This window comes from Manis javanica, chromosome 5, assembly GCF_040802235.1.
Source record: "Manis javanica isolate MJ-LG chromosome 5, MJ_LKY, whole genome shotgun sequence".
In the NCBI taxonomy this organism is placed as follows: domain Eukaryota; kingdom Metazoa; phylum Chordata; class Mammalia; order Pholidota; family Manidae; genus Manis; species Manis javanica.
The window spans coordinates 3,136,673-3,155,637 of NC_133160.1; the positions used below are offsets into that span (position 1 = coordinate 3,136,673).

General features: G+C 32.6%; 1 protein-coding gene across 18 annotated transcripts in view; it reads left to right on the forward strand.

The window, feature by feature from the left end:
• SYCP2 (synaptonemal complex protein 2) overlaps positions 1-18,965 on the forward strand; it is a 95,641-nt gene that overhangs the window by 51,833 nt on the left and 24,843 nt on the right. For 11 of the 18 annotated variants that reach the window (XM_073236384.1, XM_017678564.3, XM_037006378.2 and 8 more), the window contains 14 exons: positions 4,303-4,430; positions 5,192-5,228; positions 7,276-7,346; positions 7,437-7,494; positions 7,959-8,014; positions 8,410-8,467; positions 8,957-9,125; positions 10,095-10,132; positions 10,608-10,778; positions 12,152-12,350; positions 13,545-13,750; positions 17,513-17,591; positions 17,862-18,011; positions 18,487-18,611. In XM_073236384.1, the coding sequence (XP_073092485.1) occupies positions 4,303-4,430; positions 5,192-5,228; positions 7,276-7,346; positions 7,437-7,494; positions 7,959-8,014; positions 8,410-8,467; positions 8,957-9,125; positions 10,095-10,132; positions 10,608-10,778; positions 12,152-12,350; positions 13,545-13,750; positions 17,513-17,591; positions 17,862-18,011; positions 18,487-18,611 (1,545 nt within the window). Of the gene's footprint in view, positions 1-3,675; positions 4,270-4,302; positions 4,431-5,191; positions 5,229-7,275; positions 7,347-7,436; positions 7,495-7,958; positions 8,015-8,409; positions 8,468-8,956; positions 9,126-10,094; positions 10,133-10,607; positions 10,779-12,151; positions 12,351-13,544; positions 13,751-17,512; positions 17,592-17,861; positions 18,012-18,486; positions 18,612-18,965 lie in introns of those variants that run through there. The other 7 variants (XR_012131217.1, XM_073236387.1, XM_037006376.2 and 4 more) reach the window with 6 other exon arrangements.

An 18,965-nucleotide genomic window follows, 5' to 3' on the forward strand; every position in this document is an offset into this window, starting at 1 on the left:
GTGGGGTGTCTCCCACTTGTCCTCAGATTCTTTTGAGCATTCCTATTGAACTGTCTGAGCTTCTTGTATGTGTTTACTTTCTTTTTAATACATGGTAATTTGGGTGTGTTTCCCTGTTTTAACCTATAAGAATGTAAAAACTATCCTATTCATCATTTGTTTTCCTGCATGGCCTCACACAGCTTTGCACATAGTTGCATCTGAAACATTTCTTGGATTATTGGGCAAAGTTTGACGGGGTTTTTCAAGAAAGTATGTAAGTGGGATGGAGGAGACTATCTTCTGTAACTGTTGCTCATCCCTACTGGAGCCTCTACTTCTTCAAATTAATCATTTGTAGAACATCTCCAGGACAGTTTTGCTAGTCTACGCCATACTTTGAGACTGAAAGTTTGCTTTTAGTTGTAGTTGTCATAAGTCTTTTTTCTGGTCATTGCTGTCAAGAAGCAGATAAAGAAAACTTTTTAATCAGAATATACTTTCACTGCTAATCAATCTGCTTTTCACTACTTCTTAGAGGACCCAGGTTTTGTAGGCTCTTATTTTCATTTTTCTTCCAGTGTAGTATTAATAACTGGGTAGCCATATTTCTAGAGTCAGTGTAAAATGTTCATATATTGGAGCATCTCAGTGTACAAAATAAATATTTAATAGGTAATTAGACATTATTTCATTTGTCTTGACCAGTCTACCTTTTTGTTTTTGACATGCAACTCCCTTTCTGTGCCTAATTTGGCTTTCTTTAACTAAGCCCTTTTGTGTCACTTTTTTCTTGGTTCTTAGTATGCTGTTCTTTCTAGTCTTAGCTGGGGTTTTTTTTGTTGTTGTCTGAATGATGATCTGTCCTTCAATTTTAATTTTAAACTGTTTTCTTAGGAGTTTAGAGGCATTCCATTCCACAGAATTTCCCTGACCTAGTCATTCTTTTTGCCTACAAACACAGAAACTTGATCATCATCAATTCTAACCTGGTCCCTAACATTTTGAAAACCTCCTATTTTCAGAAATTCTCTTCAACCTTTCAATTATCTTTCAATTACAGTTTCAAGTGTACAGGTAAACAGAATTCCCATATGCCCCTTCACCCCATGGTTTCCCCTATGATTAGTATCTTACATTAGTGTGATACACTGGTTACATATGACGAACCAGTACTCTGATACACTGTTATTAACTAAAGTCCACGGTTTACTAGAGTTCACTTTCTGTGTTGTATATTCTGCTTTGACAGTTGTACAGCAACATGTATCCACAATTACAGTGTCATAAATAATAGCTTCAGTACCCTAAAATTTTTCTGTGTCCATCTGTCTCTCTTCCTTCCCTCCCCAATCAAATTCCTGGCAATCACTGATCTTTTTACTGTCTCCATAGTTTTGCCTTTTCAAGAATGCCATATAGTTGGAATCATACAATAGGTAGTTTTTTCAGATTGGCTTCTTTCACATAGCAATATGCATGGAAGTTCCCACAGTGTCTTTTCATGGCTTGACAGCTCATTTTTGTTACTACTGAGTAATACTCCATTGTGTAGACATACCACAGTTTATCTGTTTCCCAACTGAAGGACATCTTGATTGCTTCCACAATTTGGCAATTATGAATTAGGCTCCTATAAACATTGGTGTGCACATTTTGTGTGGACATAAGCTTTCAACTCATTTGGGAAAATACCAAGAAACATGATTGTTAGATGAGATAGTAGAAATATGTTTAGTTTTGTAAGAAACTGCCTGTCTTCCAAAAGTGGAAAAAGCATCTGTACTACTTTTGCATTCCAGCAGCAATGAGTGAGAGAGTTCTGCTGACATACATTCTTGACAACAGTGGGTGTTGTCAGTGTTTTGGATTTTAGCCATTCTTATAGGTGGTCAGTGGTATCTCATTCTTGTTTTAATTTCCAGTTCCCTAATGATATATGCTGAGTATTTCTCATATTTTCTGTATATTTGCTTTGGTGAGTTATCTATTCAGATCTTTTGCCCAATTTTAAATTGGGTTATTTTCTTACTGTTGAGTTATAACAGTTCTTTGTATATTTTAAATGAAGTCCTTTATCAGATACGTATTTTACAAATATTTTCTCCCAATCTTTGGTTTGTCTTTTTGTTCTCTGAATAGAGCCAAAGTTTCTGATTTTCGTAAAGTCCTATTTAACATTTCTTTTCTTTAATGGATTGTGATTATGCTGTGGTACATAAAGAGGCATTGCCAAACCCAAGGTCTTCTAGATTCTCTCCTGTGTTGTCTTCTAGGACTTCCATAGTCTGCATTTTACATTTAGGTCTATGATCCATTTTGAGTTAATTTTTGTGAAGGGTGTAAGGTCTGTGTTTAGATTCAGTTTTTTAGCATGTGGATGTCCAGTTATTCCAACACTATTTGTTGGAAAGTCTGTTTTGTTGCCTTTGAATTGCCTTTGTCTTTTGTCAGATATAAGTGACTATATTCGTGTGGGCCTATTTCTGGGCTCTCTCTTTTGTTCCATTCTGTTTGTCTGTTCTTTCACCAGTAGCACACTATATCGGTTATTGTATCGTTTTAGAAAGTCTTAAAGCAGGGTAGTGTCAGTCCTCCAACTTTGTTCTCCTTCAGTATTGTGTTGGCTACTGGGTGTGTTGCTTTCCCACATAAACTTTAGAATCAGTCTGCTGATAACCACAAAATAATGTGCTGGAATTTTAAATGGGATCACATTGACTCTATAAGCCACGTTGGGAAAAACTGACATCTTGGCAATATTTGATCTTCCTGTTCATGAACATGAAATCTACATTTACTTAGATAGTCTTTGATTTTTTTTATCAGAGTCATGTGTTTTTTTTTCCTTATATAGATCTTTACATGTTTTTAGATATTTGTTAGATTTACACCTAAGTATTTCATTTTTGATGGTACTAAAGTAAATGAAATGTAATTTCAAATTTCAGTTGTTCATTACAGGTTTATAAGAAAGCCATTGACTTTTATATATTAACCTCATGTCCTTCAACCATGCTATAATTGCTTTTCAGTTCCAGAAGTATTTATGTTGATTCTTTGAGATTTTCTACATAGACAATAATGTCATCTGTTAACTAAGACAGTTTTATTTCTTCCTTCCCAATCTGTATGCTATTTATTTCCTTTTCTTAACTGCATTAGTGGTGGTGAAAGAAGATATTCTTTACTTGTTTCTGATGTTAGTGGGAAAACATTCAGTTCTCTCTACTATGTATAATGTTAGCTGTAATTTTTTTTCATAGTTGTTCTTTATCAAATATCAATCCCCTTTTTCCCTAGTTTTCTGAGAGCTGTTATCATGAATGGGTATTGGATTTTACCAAATGCTTTTTGTGCATCTGTTAGTATGATAATATAATTTTTCTTCCTTAGTCTTAATTATGTTGATATTCAAATGTTGAATCAGCCTTGCATACCTGAAATAAATTCCACTTGGTTGTGATACATGACTCTTCATATATTGTTGGATTCAATTTGCTAATATTTTGTTGAGGATCTTTGTATCTGTGTTCATGAGAGATATTGGTTTATAGTTTTCCTTTCTTGTAATGTCTTTGATTTTGGTATTAGGATAATATTGGTTTCATAGAATGAGTTAGGATGTATTCCCTCTGCTTCTACTTTCTGGAGATTGTAGAAAATTAATATAAATCTTCCTTAAATGTTTGATAGATCTCAACAGTGAATCCAGCTGTGCCTGGTGCTTTCTGTTACAGAAGGTATTAATATTGATTCAATTTCTTTAATAGATAGAGGCCTATTCAGGTGATGTTTCTCCCTGTAGTTTGGCAGAATTTATCTTTCAAGGAATTGGTCCATTTAATCTGGGTTATCAAGTTGGTGGGTATAGAGTTGTTTACAATATCCTTTTATTATGTCCATGTAATCAGTAGTGATAGCCTCTCTTTCATTTCTGAAATGAGTCATTGTCATTCTAACTTTTTTATTTTTATTTTTTTTCTTAGTTAACCTGGGTAGAGGCTTGTCAATTTTATTGGTCTTTTCAAAGAACCAGGTTTTAGTTTCCTTCAGCTTTTTATATGATTTTTTTAATACATGGACAGAAACTTTTCTTTTGATCTTTACAGAATAGTCTGTATAGTTCTTTCTTCCAGGATTTGCCCTGAGTTGTCTTACTGCCTAAAAAAACCAAACTTACTAAATAATTTCTGACCTCCTTTATTCAGCTTTGTAGTTATACATAGAACCAGATTTTTCTTAAATTTTCTTTGCAGGCTTCCTTTATTTTCCTTTGAAGTTAACTGGTTGCATTTTTAAGTAATTTAAAAATTGTTTCAGAGAGAAAAATCAAAAGGGAAAGGATTTGCTGATGCAGCAGATTCCTTGATAAGCCAAATCAATAAGAGATACAAACCAAAGGATGACATAAAGTCTCCAAGAAAATTAAAGGAGACTTTGATTGACGGGTATGTTTTTAAATTTTAGATGTGAATATTTTTAGACAAATACAGCTAAATTATTTTACACAGTTTTAAGAAAGTTAGTTTTAAACCTATGTTTAAATACTAATGGAACTGTCCAGTTATTTACTTTTATAAATAGTAGCTATTTAAATCATACAGGAAGGGGACTAAATTTGAAATTAGTCATTTTAGTATCTGATTACATTTTACAAAATATCAAAAAATACCATATTGATGCAGCATGCAATTTCAGAAATCTTTAGGATATAGATTCTAGGATTTTATTACTGAGCCTAGTAACGATATATTTAAATGGACTGCTGAATGAAATATGAAATTTAAATGACCTGAAATGAGTTACTTTAAGTGTGTATTCCTTACTTGCAATCTTTCTGAAGGTTACTTCTTTTCTTACTACAAAATGTCTCTATGGGCTGCCAGGTGGTTAATTCATATTTATGTAGGTTCTGGCATTACTAATGTGGTATGAAAAAATTGCTCTCATAGCAAAACCATTCATTTTATATTGCAGTGCCATCTCCTGCTGCATGAATGATTCAACTTAACATTAAGTATTGTTGCTATCTACTGTGAGTGAAGTTGCAAAAATATCAGACTAGTGCTGTCACATTTCAGTTATTTATAGCATATTGAATGTAGGTTTGATAACACAAATATGCTTTATTTTAAATAAGATGGCTTTTATGAAAAAGGTTCTGAGTTACTTAATTGCTTTTCTAATTTTGACAAAACCTTTTTTATAGTGGTTTTTCAAACAAATCTGATCTACAGTTCAATAAGGTAGGTTTCATTTATTAACTACACCAAATGTATAGTAAAACTCTATATATTTGACTTAAACATTAAAATAGAATAGTAGCAAGATGGAATTAGACTTAATGCTTTCAGTATATTGATAAGTAGATTGAACAACTGATAAATTCAGTGGCAAGTACTGAAAATATCCCTCTAACCTTCTGTTCTGCTTTTCAAAGAAAATGCTTCTTTTATGTATATGAGTGTGATATTTTTACTTTTTGGTACATGACTCAGTAGATCTTTAGCTCCATATTTTTTCTAGCTATTCCCATCTCTTCTGACAGTAAGATCCTTCTTAAATTGCTATTTTTACTAAAAACACTTACTATTCATCCAGGCTTAAAATATAAAGTATCTCTTATTTATTCCTCAAAATTACTTTCTGTCTCTCTTGATTTCACGTTTTGAGGTCACAGTCTAAATTCCTCTTGAATGTTCCCTCTCCTGCCCATGCCAACTACTGTTTCCCTACTTTGAGTTCTAATTTCTAATCCCTGGGTTATTACAATAGTCTTTAAATAATTCTCTTTGCCTCTAGTATTTCTCTGTGCCAATCCATTCATTACATTCAATACCAGACACAGCCTCCGTTATGTCATTCTCTTGTTAAAAATCCTTGTCTTGTCCCTGTAGCTAATAGAATTAAGTGGAGACTTAGGCAGGCTCCCTAGTCCCTTTAAAAGTCTGTTTTATTTCCTAACGTTACTTTCCTAGACATGTCTGGTTTAGCTGAAACATGATAACTTGATTCCCTGAAGTCTTTCCTAAGTGTTCATTCTCTTTTTCTTCCCCCTTTTGAAAGAACTTCGAACTGAATCAGCAGGCTCTCTCACCCTCTTTTCAGATTGTCAAAACCTTATTCCTCCTTGCAAGCCTTGCTTCAGCATTTGTCTTTTTTATGAAAACTCTCCAAAGTACCCTAGCTCAAAATCCAAATGGGCAAGGATTCTGAATCTGCACAATAATTTCTTTGTGCCTTTTTTATTTTATTCACTGTTGCAGTTCTTTTTTTCTGTTTTTTACTAGAGTGTAACTGTTTAGAATAATCTTTATATCCTGTATAACACCTTTGCTCACTTCTGTAGCCTCTTTAATATCTTTGCTTATTTTTGTATCTTCTGTAATACCTAGCACACACTGCCATGCAAAATATGAACAAATGTAATTAAACACTGGTAAAAATCATTGGAAAGGATAAGTCAGTTAACTGATCAGAAGAGAAATATATTGAGGGACAAACTTTTTGGAATGATACAAACAATTCTATATATAATAGCCAAAAGAAATAATAAAATTGAAGACAAATCACAACTAAAATGAATATTTTAGTTTTTATTTTTCCCCCTTACTGGATATTACATTAGATTTCTCATTATTTCTGAGCAATAATCAATCAGTAATATTATTTATATACTTAATTATAGTTAAATTACTTTAATAAAACACAATTATTCACCTACTATATTAAAATTGTATCTAACTTCTTTTCTGCCCTAACTGCTTTTTGATGGGGTTGAATATAATTTGATCAGTAGCCTATAGGAATAATCTTACATATAACTAGTTGACTCATAGAATTTTTACTCTTTCACATGAAATTTTACATAAACCTTAGCCTCTCCCAAAGTTTTTCTATTTAAGAGTTTAAAGCAAGTGAGAGTCCACCCCTCAAAAATATGTCAGAGCCTGTTTTATGATTCTAGAATCACCAAAATTCAGCTTGTGAGAAAATAATTTACCTCTGTAATGTCAGTAAACACTAAGGACATAAAAAGCTTGTGTTTTGTATTTGATTTATAATACTTTCTATTATGTTCTTAGTTAATACTTAAGGCTTCAATATTTAAAAATGTGTGGATGTTTAATACTTCTTTTCAGTTTACGTTAAGGAAACTATTATAAATGTACAATTTATATCAGTGGAAATATAACTCAGAAAATATATGAAAATTTAATTGTGTATGTTGTTTGCCAAGTATAGTAAATAAACAAGCTTGAGTGGTTTAATGTAGACTTCTTTTGTATTTAGGAGAAGGTTCAGATAAAAAGTTACAGAAAACTGAAGACTACTTTTGTTAACGTTACTTCTAAATGCCCATTGTAAGTAGTTTTTCATAAATTGTAGTTTTCTTCACATTTGAAGAAAATTTATTTATTGTATAATGGTATTATTTTCTTTCATTTTTACAGGAATGATGTTTACAATTTTAATTTGAATGGAGCTGACGAGCCTGTTATAAAACTTGGAGTAAGCCAGAAATCAGTACTTATTTTGTATTCGGTGCTTTGTATTTACCATACAGTTACTTATTGTGTATTATTTTATTTCCATCCTCTTACAGATACACTTTAAAACATCTTAAAATATATTTTTAACTATTTAAAAATTTATTTGGTACCAACCTAGGTATACTTAGTTGCCTTTCAAATCCCCTGGACTGAACAAAAGAAACATGAGTAATTGAGGCATGGGGGGAGTAAATCACTTTCCTTATTGATGCAACAAATTTAAAACAGTTTTGTTTCTAGTATATTTTTTATTATTAGCTTTCTTCTTAAATGTACAGATATTTTTGTAGGCTTAATTTTATTGTCACACCCTAATGATCTAATGATTATATAAAGAGACACGAACTAGATTTTGTATGTTTCATTTTTGATTACCTTACTTTAACACTAAGAGAAAATTTTTCATGCTTCTTCACAATACAGATCCAAGAATTTCAAGCTACAGCTACAGAAGCCTGTGTGGACAATTCAATAAAACTGTAGGTGTTTTTATTATGATTAGATAGACCAGACTAAAATACATGTAACTGTTCTTTTTTCTTAAATGCTTTCTCCCAGTTTGAATTTTTAACGTATGAAAAGAGTGAAGAAAATTATCATTGTCCTGATTACTTACTTCCGTGATGATTCTATTATTTCAGCATTTCTAAAATTAATATTCAGATAAAGCTGAAAGGACTGTTCCCTTTCATCTATATTAACCCTGTTATTTTATAATTAACTGAGGTCAGAGAGGATAAGCGACTTGACCAGAATTATGTAGTGAACCAGTAAAAGAGTAAAGGCTGAAAACTCAGGTCTAACTGTCCAATGCATGCTACCTTAAGAAAACAAGTGATTAAAATTAATTAAAATTAATGCCTTTTTGTTTAAGGGTAGGCTTAAGGAATCATGATGAACTTGAACCATCTTTCAAAACAAAAAATAAAAGAGTAAGTTATAATATCCTAATATGTCTATTAAAAACAGTATTTCTTTTAATAATTTTCCAATGCTGAAGATTGCCTCAGAACTGGAAAGCAAAAATATTGGGATTTTTTTTTTCCTCTCTGAGATTATCCAAATTCCCGTTGTAACTTTTATTTTGGTCTCTGAGCTATTTATAATCATCTAGTAATAGAAGATAAGATAACTTGAGTTACTTTGATGGTATGAAGTTACAGCTCTGTGGAAGTAAGCTGTTTTGATTTAACTTTTCATTAACCATACCAACAACAAAATACAAATCTTGATCTCTGATCTGGATTTCTGAGTGACTTTCTTGGACAGGCCCTTAATGCCTGGTAGATTAGTAATGCTAAAAAATGGAAGTTAGTTTTTCTGTTTTTGTTGTTGTTTGTTTTTTGGCTTATCTTACCTAGAGTGACATATAATATGACAGTTTTCTTCATCTATTACAAGGATTCTTTTTTTTTAAATAGAGTGTAACAAATCATAAAAAGAAAAATGTCTTTAGTGATTCTGACACAGAGTGCAGATATGATGACAGCAAGACTGATATTAGCTGGCTAAGAGAACCGAAATCGAAACCACAGCTGATAGACTACAGCAGAAATAAAAATGTGAAGAAACATAAAATTGGGAAATCAAGTAAGAAATCACTTTTTAAAGAAACACTGCCAATGATTTTATTTAGCTAACTATTGTGAATAATTAGGCATTCATGAACCAAACACCCTAAACAAAACAAAATCAAAGCTTGGACATCCATCCCTGCCATATTCAGCACACAAAGTTTTTAGGAATTCACAGAGCTGCAATAAAAACATACTGAAAGGAAAACAATTTTATTGCCAAAATATTTTTGCCTAAATCTTCCACAAAATGTTTTCCCAGCATATGGCTTGTGCTTTCTCTAGTGAATCTCTTAAAGTAGTTGGATAAGAGTTTGAGGTATGGGTTTTGGATAGTCCCACTTCTCAGGCTTCAGAGAATGCTTAGAAAGTTGAAGTTGTGCTTAAAAGACAAAAAAGGGAATAGGGACTAAAGCTACCCTCAATGATATGGAGAATTCTTAGAAACATAAATGATGGGTAAAAAATAAATCAAATCATAGAACATTACTTACAAAACTACTCTATAAAGGTGATTATATTGTTTGGGAGTACATTTCTGTGAAGCAGAACTTATTTAAAGTCAAGTAAATGAGAAACAGCTTTCAGGTCAGTGATGACCTTTCAGCAGAGGGGAGATGGAGAATCATACAGGTGTATGCCTGAGTAGATTCATTATTACTCCTAATCTTGTTCTTAAATTGGACGGCAGGTTCATGAGTGTTAACTTTATGTTACATAGTCTCTTGTACGTTTAAAAAGTTTAAAAAGTTTTATAATATGAAGAAGGAGAAAGGAAACTGGTAATTCATATCATACCAAATGCTATACAGTGAAAAGTTATTAATGTCAGTTTAGCCTCAAATCATCTTGAAATTTCAACTTTTGAATGCATTTAAAGATGTATTCTTGTTATGATTTTAACTTACATGCAGAAATATTCTAATAAATTTTAATGCCACTTGTTCTCTATTTGAAAATTTTGACCTCATTTTCTTGATTGCAGGACCATCTTTGGAAAGGGGACAGCCAAGATCTAAATCGGTAATGCCAAGAAGTTTGTGTTCAAACTTTTTAAAAATTATTTTTTACCTTGTTACATAAAAAAATTCATTTGTCATCTCATAGTTTTATCCTTGTTTATCAGTCACTTGTTCCCATAACTGCTCCAGACTTGGCAGGCTTGCTGCTGCCTCTTGAATAATGTTGGCCTGTTTCGGGTTATTTCATTCTATGATTATAGGTATTTTCCATGTTTCTCTCTTTTTTTTTCCTTTCTTTCAAATTATATTTCTCTGATACATATACCAGGCCTCTAAGAGCTTTAATGATAGGGATAAAACAGTGATAGAGAAGAAATTTGTAATGGAAAGATAAAATCCAGCCATTTAAAAAATATTAATCATAAATCTTTATTCCTATGTATCTCTTTTCACGGTGCCAATTTTATACCAAATAGCTTATATTTCTTGTATCTAAAATATTGATCTGATAATATTGAGAAATTTTTCTCCTAAAGGCTCCCAAAAGGAACATCACCAAAAAGGCAGATGAGATAGTTCCAGATGGGAGAACCAGACTTCCACGAAGAGTGGCAAAAACCAGAAAAAATTATAAAGATCTCTCAAATTCAGAATCAGAGAGTGAACAAGAATTTTCAAATTCATTTAAAGAGAAATTGCCAGTAAAGGTAAATAGATACAATTCATATTAAAAATGTCTCTAAGGCCTCTTAAAATACTAAATATAGAATATATTTTTAAAATATGTCAAATTTGTCTTGTTACTTCTTTTTAAGATTAACCTTCTATATGAGAAAACTTACATAATTCTAAGAATCGGTCCTTAGGAAATATAATGTTAAAATTTGTATTAAGTTGGCATTAATGTTACAAAACAGATATTTGACTCTAGTAAAATTATTACCATGGTTACTGTCTTTGAATTAGAGAAGTACTTGATCTTTCCAAAATTAGGCTTCAAGAAACTACAGACTGTTGGAAATCTGAATCTCGCTTGACTATAAGCAAAAATACTGGATCTAAGGTTCTTCGAACCCATACACCGCCCACCAGTGTCCACTGCTGACTTCTTCCTCCTCAGTGTTACAGACATATCCCTGGCAACCTGTGCTTGAAAGCTTTTCTAACAACAAAAAAGAATAGAGTGCTTACAAAGGTGCTATTCTGAGGACTTTACAGATTTAACTTCTTAAAATCTCCTAAGTACCATAGATGACTAGCACTACTGTTGCCATCTCATTTTACAAGTGAGAAAATTGAGGCTCAGAAAGATGAATGAGCTTGCCCAAGGTCACACAAGCTAAAAGGTGGTAAAACAAAGGTTTGAACCCAAAGAGTCTGTCACTAATGGTAGGTCTATGACCATTATATTGTTCCGATTTTACATCATTAAACCTCCATCTCCCCTTGTTTGTGACCTTGTTATCTCTTACTTGGAAAAGTTTAAAGACTTCATAACTTATCTCCACATTTTCTGTTACTTCTTACTACTCTAATTTCCTATACGTACAAACAGGTCTTCCTAAGCCACCTCTCATCTTACCCCTCTTCAAAGAAAAACCCTGAAAATTGTCATACATTCAGACATTCAAAGCATCAAACTACCTTTCCCAGTTTATTTCCTCTCTTCCTCAGTATATACCCAGAGCTGTAACAGTCAAATAGAAAAACCTGTGGCTTCCAACCGGCTTGTACTCTCTCCTCCCTTGGCTTGCGTCATCAGCCCTCCATAGTCCCACTCTGCCTTCCCTTGCCATCTTTTTACTAACTCTTGAGCAAGTCAGGTACCATAAAACCTAGAAACTCTGTTTTCCCTAAACTGGATGTGATCTTTGAACGCTTATAGCATTTTATTTGTATCTATTATATTTATTATAGTCCATGTATTTTCCTATGAATTTGTCATATGCCTTCTAGTATATTAGAAAAGTCAGTACGTGTTGAGGCCTCTTTTATGCCTGTATGTAATAATAGTTTTATGTGTCCAAGTATATAAATTATTTGTATTTGATTGTAATTTGAAAGTTATCAATACATTTAGGAGGAGAATATCCATTCCAGAAGCAAAACCAGGAAGTCGTCAAAGAAACAGCAGAATGCCTTCTCTGTCGAAACAAAAAAGGATATATTAAAAGAATGGAAAAACTCATCTCTACTAAAAGATACTATAAGAGATAATACCCTTGAGTTATCTCCTATATCCTTATCTGGGAGTCCATCATTTATAGAAGTAATGAGATGTCAGTATCATTTATCCCTTTATTCAATAATTTCTATTATAACTTTATATGAAAATATAATTTGAAGATTAATTTTGAGGGGTGTATTTAAAATTTTAGGTAGTCAAAACATCATTTTTAGACTAGGTTATGCTGGTAACTTGGTCTTTGCTAAATAGACTTGCTAAATTGACACTGAAGTTTCTTATATTAGGAAGCTAGTATGTATTTACAAAGTGCAGTGTGAAAGCTTGAATAAACATTTAATTTGCTTTTATCTCAAAATACGTTTAGTAACATGAAAATAATGATGGGGATTTCTGTTTTTTTCTTTTTTACATTTCATTAACAAAAGTCTCCGAGGAATATCATGGTCATTCTGTGGAGCCATCATGGGTTAGCTTAATAAACAACTGAGGTTTTGCTTTTATTTAAAAATAATTAGCAAAGTTCTTATTCTTTGGAGCGTTTATAAGTGTAGAAACTGTAAGAATAAGCTTGTCTTTTTCAGTTCCTTTTAAGAATATTTTCAAACATTTCTAAGTGTCCATCATTTCAGTTAAAATATAAGACTTAAATCAGTTAACGTACACTTCCTCTAAAGTAGCTGTTTTGTTCTTTTCTAGAGAGTTTTCATAATGCTCAAGACCACTGTCATCTCAGATAAGCAGATACTCAGAAGACAGATGTACATGCCCTGATTTGATCTGAAAACTGTCTATCTGAGAATTCATTTATTCCAAGACTTATTACAGCCATGAATTTCCTCACCTATATATAAAGGACTTAGACTGGATGATTTCCCAAACCATTTCTAACCATAAAATTATGCTACTTTAATGCATAACAGTACTGGCTGTGTTGTCAAAGTACTCAAAGTAATACTTAGGTTGACCATTATAAAGTGCAGCTCATACTACAGATGCTTTTGTTTGAAAAAAGTTTTTATGGTTACATTTTAAATTAAGCCGTTTATTTTCAAATTATAAAATACTTAAAATACAACAAAATTCTATAAAATATTTTTAAAAATATAAAATATTTAAACTATAACAAAATTTTAAATATAACTTGGTCTTGATTTATTAAAAATATATCTGTTTCAAATACAGATAAGATTTAAGGACTTGATGAATCATTCCTAGAATTTAAATTAATCATCGTATTTCTAAGATATCAGTGATTAACACCTGCCATCTCTTTGTGTTTGGGGAGGCAATATAGGTAATGAGAAAATAACAGAAAGGGATTTTATTCCGGATTATGATGGTATATTGAAATCAATATCTCCTTACCCAAAAACTTCATCACCTGAGTCCTTAAAAAGTAAATACGGAGTTGGAGGCCCAATGAAGTCACTCAAAGAAAATGAAAAAAATTTACTGCGTGCAAGACAAAGTTGCTCACAATCACTCTTTTTGGTAAGAGTATGTATATATTTTTTTCATTTATCAAATATCTCTGAAGGGGTAAATCATTTGCCTCTAACCTTGCTAAAAATACATTGCTTGCATTCTTAAGGTTTTGGGTTTGGTCTGGGGATGAGAAGGAACCTGCTGACAAATAAGATAACAGACCGGCAAGTGGCTGTACTGGAGGAGTATGAGAAGTGTACTGCTCCATGACAAGCATGTGGGTAGCAGTGAAAAGTCTAAGAGCGGAACAGCCACTTCCCCAAAGACACTATTTGCTTGTCTGCACCTCAAAACTACATAGTTCATGTGCTGTATTTCAGAAGGTTTATTCCTGCAGTACAGGCACATCTTTCAGACTTCACCACAGCTCGAAGTCTGTAACCTTTGGTTACTAAGTCACAAGTTGACAAAGCAAATTGACAACAATGTAGTTGAAGATTTTAGGACTATAGCATTTGCTTTAGAGTTTTGTAAGGAACTTTAAAACTAGTAGGTAAATAGTATGAATATCAAGATTAACAAATTTGATGAAATACTGAAAAATTCCTTATTCATCCCCCTTTCATGTATTGTTATATGTACCATTTCTTCTTAATAAAATATGTAGGTATGCTCAAAAGTCTTCTAAAAAGACAGTAAAAATAGGAATTAATTATGGGTCAAAGTGAGAGAGGACAGCTAAAAGTGTGTGTCCATGAGGAGTTTTGTGTTTGGAGTTCTTTTGTACTTCATGGATAGTTTGGTCCAGTTTACAAACCTCATCCTACCTCCTCCCCCTTTTTCTTTTTTGGATTGGGTTGTATAAGTGACTTACTTTGGAGAATGTTAAGGTAGTAATAAAGTTACAGAATTTATTGCCAGGATAATATAGTTCACTATAGCTGGAAGAGTTCTGACAGAAGTGCATTCAAATCCTGGCTCCACTATTTGATAGCTATGTAATAATTTACTTGGTAATGAAGCCCTCTGCACCTCAGTTTTCTCATCTGTAAAATGGGGCTGTGGATAATTAAATAGGGTGATTATATCAGCATAATAGCTGACACATCGTAAATGCTAAGATATATTACTCTCTTGATATGTGCTAAATCTGTTTACAAAGATGGGATTAATGACAGTTCAGCACACCTGCAGCCAGTATCTAAAACCTCTGATACAACCAACCTTTTAGCCTCTCACTTTGAACTGAATGCTTTTATCTTTTTTAGGGTTTTATGGTCCTTTTGTTCTGTTTAATAAGTAGTCTTCACAGAGTGTATTCTTCAGACAAAATCTTACATGTAACCTGTAATGTGGTAAGCAGGTAAAATGGAACTATGTTGTTTAAAGCAGATAGGAAGTCTGAATACTTAGTCTATTTAGCCTCCCTCCAGGATAACCCCCAAGGCACTTTTTGCAAGACTCAAATCTTACAGAGCACAGTTTACAAACCAGTGTCCCACTACACCATAATCCCATGATCTTTGCTAGTATTGCTTTGTCCTTGAAAATCTAAAAACTTTAGTAATTCCCCATTTCGTTCTTTGATGCCGCCCTGTGCTAGAATGGAATTTTAATTGTTACATAACATTCTGATTCCTGTTGACTCTTAATTAGATATTGGAAATTTTGTGAATTGCCTATTTTTTCTAATTTTTTATATTGCATTGTTTTTTTTTATAAGTTTGTGGAAGTTCTTAATATATTCCAGATATTAACTCTACATTCTTTTTCCAGGACGTATCTTGTCTTTTCACTAAATAGAAAACTTACATATGACAAGATATGACATAATGAGATTTACCAATTTTTTGTTCAAGAAATCCTTCTCTCAGATGTTATAAACATTTTTCTTGTAAAATTGTTAGTGCAACATCATACATGGGCTACCCTTCCTTTCTCCATCATCTGTGATGCTAATTTGGTCCTAGCCTTGGCAACTATATGGGTCGGCTGTTAGGCAATGTTGTTTTACTAACCAGTCTGTCTCTGTTAACACCATGTTGCTTTAATTAGTATTGTTTATACTTACAGGGTGTTTCACTACCCCAATCCCATCTCATTCTTTGATTTCTCAATTCTCTTGGCCCTTTACTTCTCCATTATAAGTTTTGGAATTTGTTTCTCTAAGGGAGGAATTGCTATTTCCCAATATCAAGATTTCTCATTCACATATATTTCTACTTTCTGGTGCTATTTCCAACAAGCTGTGCCAAATGCCAAATCTTCTATAAAGAAAAGTAGACTTAGATTAATTCCTGTATGTTTTACAGATTTTCTTTTTGCTGTATTAAAATTTTTGTTTCCTCAGTTTCTAATTTTTTGCTTTTGTGTAAAAACACTATTGTTTTTTAGCTCTCCAACAACTTCTGACTAATTCTACCATAATCACTTGCCTAGATTCTCTTGGATTTTGAATATAGATTAACAAACTGTTATTCATGATAATTTTTGCATTTTCTTTTCCAGTCCTTATAGGTCCTGGTCTCTCTTATTGTTAAGGTGATTATGACTCTGAAGCAATGTTAGTTTTTTGGTAGATACTTATTATCAAATTAATGTTTTGCTTTTGCCTTTTAATTGTGAACACGTTGAATTTTAGCATTTTTTCCTCAAAATTTAGGTAGTTTTGGTTTAACTCTTGTTTTTGGCTTTGAATAATGTTCTAACTTCCTTTGGGTTGCTATGTATCTTGCTCATTCATAGGCCAAGCCTTGCCAATTAAGAATAATTCTGTTGTGAGTAGAAAAAAATACAAATTCTATGGTATTTACACAAGAAACACAGAATTGCAACAGCTGTTGAGATGTAAGTAGTTGAGAAAAAGAATGTGGAAATTGAACCTACAAATACCAGTGAAAATCATATGCAAAGCAAAAAGAATATATAGATAGCACGTTAACCATTAAACATTATGAAAATGATTCTTATAAGAATCAGATTACTGGCTTTTAATTAAAATTTTATCATTTTTAAATTGCTGTTAACATGAACATCTGATGTTTAAAGCAGGTAGGATGCTTTGATCCTAGAAAAGTTGGAATTTTAAAAATTAGAAGTAGTAAGTTCTTAAATAGTGAGGATATAGCTGCTGAACCACTGGCTGACATGTTTATAGTTAGGACTTAATGGTTTCATGATGATGAAGGAATCTGGTTGAGCTTTTTGCCATTATAAAAGTCCATTGATCCATCAACAGAAATATTTCAATAACCTGTAAAGTATGGAAAGCTGAGCCAGAATTCCACAGCTTGGAGAGGGCTGGGATTTGACCTAGACCTAAGTGGATGAGTGGGTCTTTACAGACTATGTGGAGAAAGAACAGTAACACAAGGGAAGTGGGTATGCATTTTCATAAAATTGGAAAAAGACTGATTTGACTGGAACAAAGAAAGCTGTGTATTGGAATAGTAAAATATAAATTTAGGTGAAAAAGATGGGGCTTGATACTGCTCGAAAGAAGAGTTCATATTTTCATTTTCTATGGCTCCCCATTTCCTAATTCAAAGAAATCAAAATCCTATTAAGGAGGAATGTAAAAGCAGGAGTAGCCAAAAGAGCCAGCTTAAAACTGTTGGTCCAGTTTAAGACTGAGGTTAATTTAAGAATTTAGGTTAGTGCCTGGTAGTGTTAGAGATGAAAAGGAAGAGAAAGAAGCAAAACAATCTGAAAAAAGAATTGATAGCAATTTAACTCAATTTAATGGCTCTAGGGTTTGAGAAGGGTGGTCAAAGGTGAACCCAAGAATACTTAAAGTATTTGTTTTCCAATTTCTAATACGTATTATAGGAAAGTCACTCAGCATCTTCATTATCTACATCTAGTGAAGGAGGAGAGAAAATATGGTGTGACTCTACTCATGTATCAGGTTTGTAGTTCAGACTTGATTTTTTAAAAATTACTAAAATACTACTGTGAAACTTCATCTAAAGGAAGTATATATTTTAAGTCATACCATTATTCAATTTAATGTCAAAATGAAAAAGTAGATAGAATTTAATGCAGCTGCATTAAAAAATGCAAATAACTGAAACCAAAATGCAAATAACTGAAACCAAGCCATTTTTATAAAATCAAAATACTAGGTATTTTTAACTAAGATTGTAGCATTGTTAATTATTTTTTAACTGTTCCTAAGGCCCCACACAACATCTTAGTCGTAAACGAATGTACATAGAAGATGATCTACGTAATTTTGATGAAGTAGAATTCGAAGAAGAAGGGAGAGCTTATTTGTTCCCCCCGAAACAACCTAAAACCAAAGACGCCGACCACCGCCCTTACAGAGGTAGGGGGGTCAGATGCCTGTGTCAGGGTGCAGCTATTTGGCTGCAAGCCAGGAAGGATGCTGCCTTACCACAAAGTGCTTTCTGTGACTAAGTTGCAGTAAGGGCCTGCTTACTCATAAATCTCCCTCATCGTTCTATCACGGGTTGCCACGTAGTTTTACTAGAACATGAATTTACCAGTAGATTACTGGGTCACTAAATAAATAATGATGGAAGTAGTAAAAACCAGTTAAAACATAATCAGTCCAAAAATGGTCTGTTTTAATGTTATCATTTCTGCCTTAATACCATGCCAAAAGATTTCATAATAAATCAGAACATTTTTAAATAAGAAAAAGTGAGGTCTGCTTTTGACTTCATAATCCTTAGATTATACATAAAATCTGAAAATAAGATTTTATTCCCAGCCTCATGACAAGACTAAATTTGTAATAATGCATATTTTAACTTTATTTGACTGTCTTCATTTTTCAGTGTCTGAAAGTATATCTCCATTATCAGCAAGTGACTTTTCTATTCCTGGGGAGAACTTGGAACCTGAAATTTCAAATGAAGGGATATCTGAGATGCTCAATACAGAGCTTAAGAAGAAAGCACATGTGAGTTATAATTATTTAAATTATGATTTATACCCAATAATATAATATGCCACACTTCCTACTAGACTATCAGCTTGTTTGATCTTTTGGCAATGAAACATCCATTCCCCCATGTACTGGTGAAAATTGGAATGATTTCTAGGTGAAAAACATTATCTCATGAGCCAGATTTCTCTTCTGAAAGCTGTGCGTTATCCATATTCTTTTTCTACAGCTCTTTCTCTTTGTTCTAGTTTCCTTTTCACTTTACCATTTTGACTCTTCCTTATGATTTTTCTTTTTTTAATTTCTTGCATGCCCACATGTTTTTCTCTCTCAGTGCTGATTGCTAGTGAGGACGCTAAACTGTGGTTG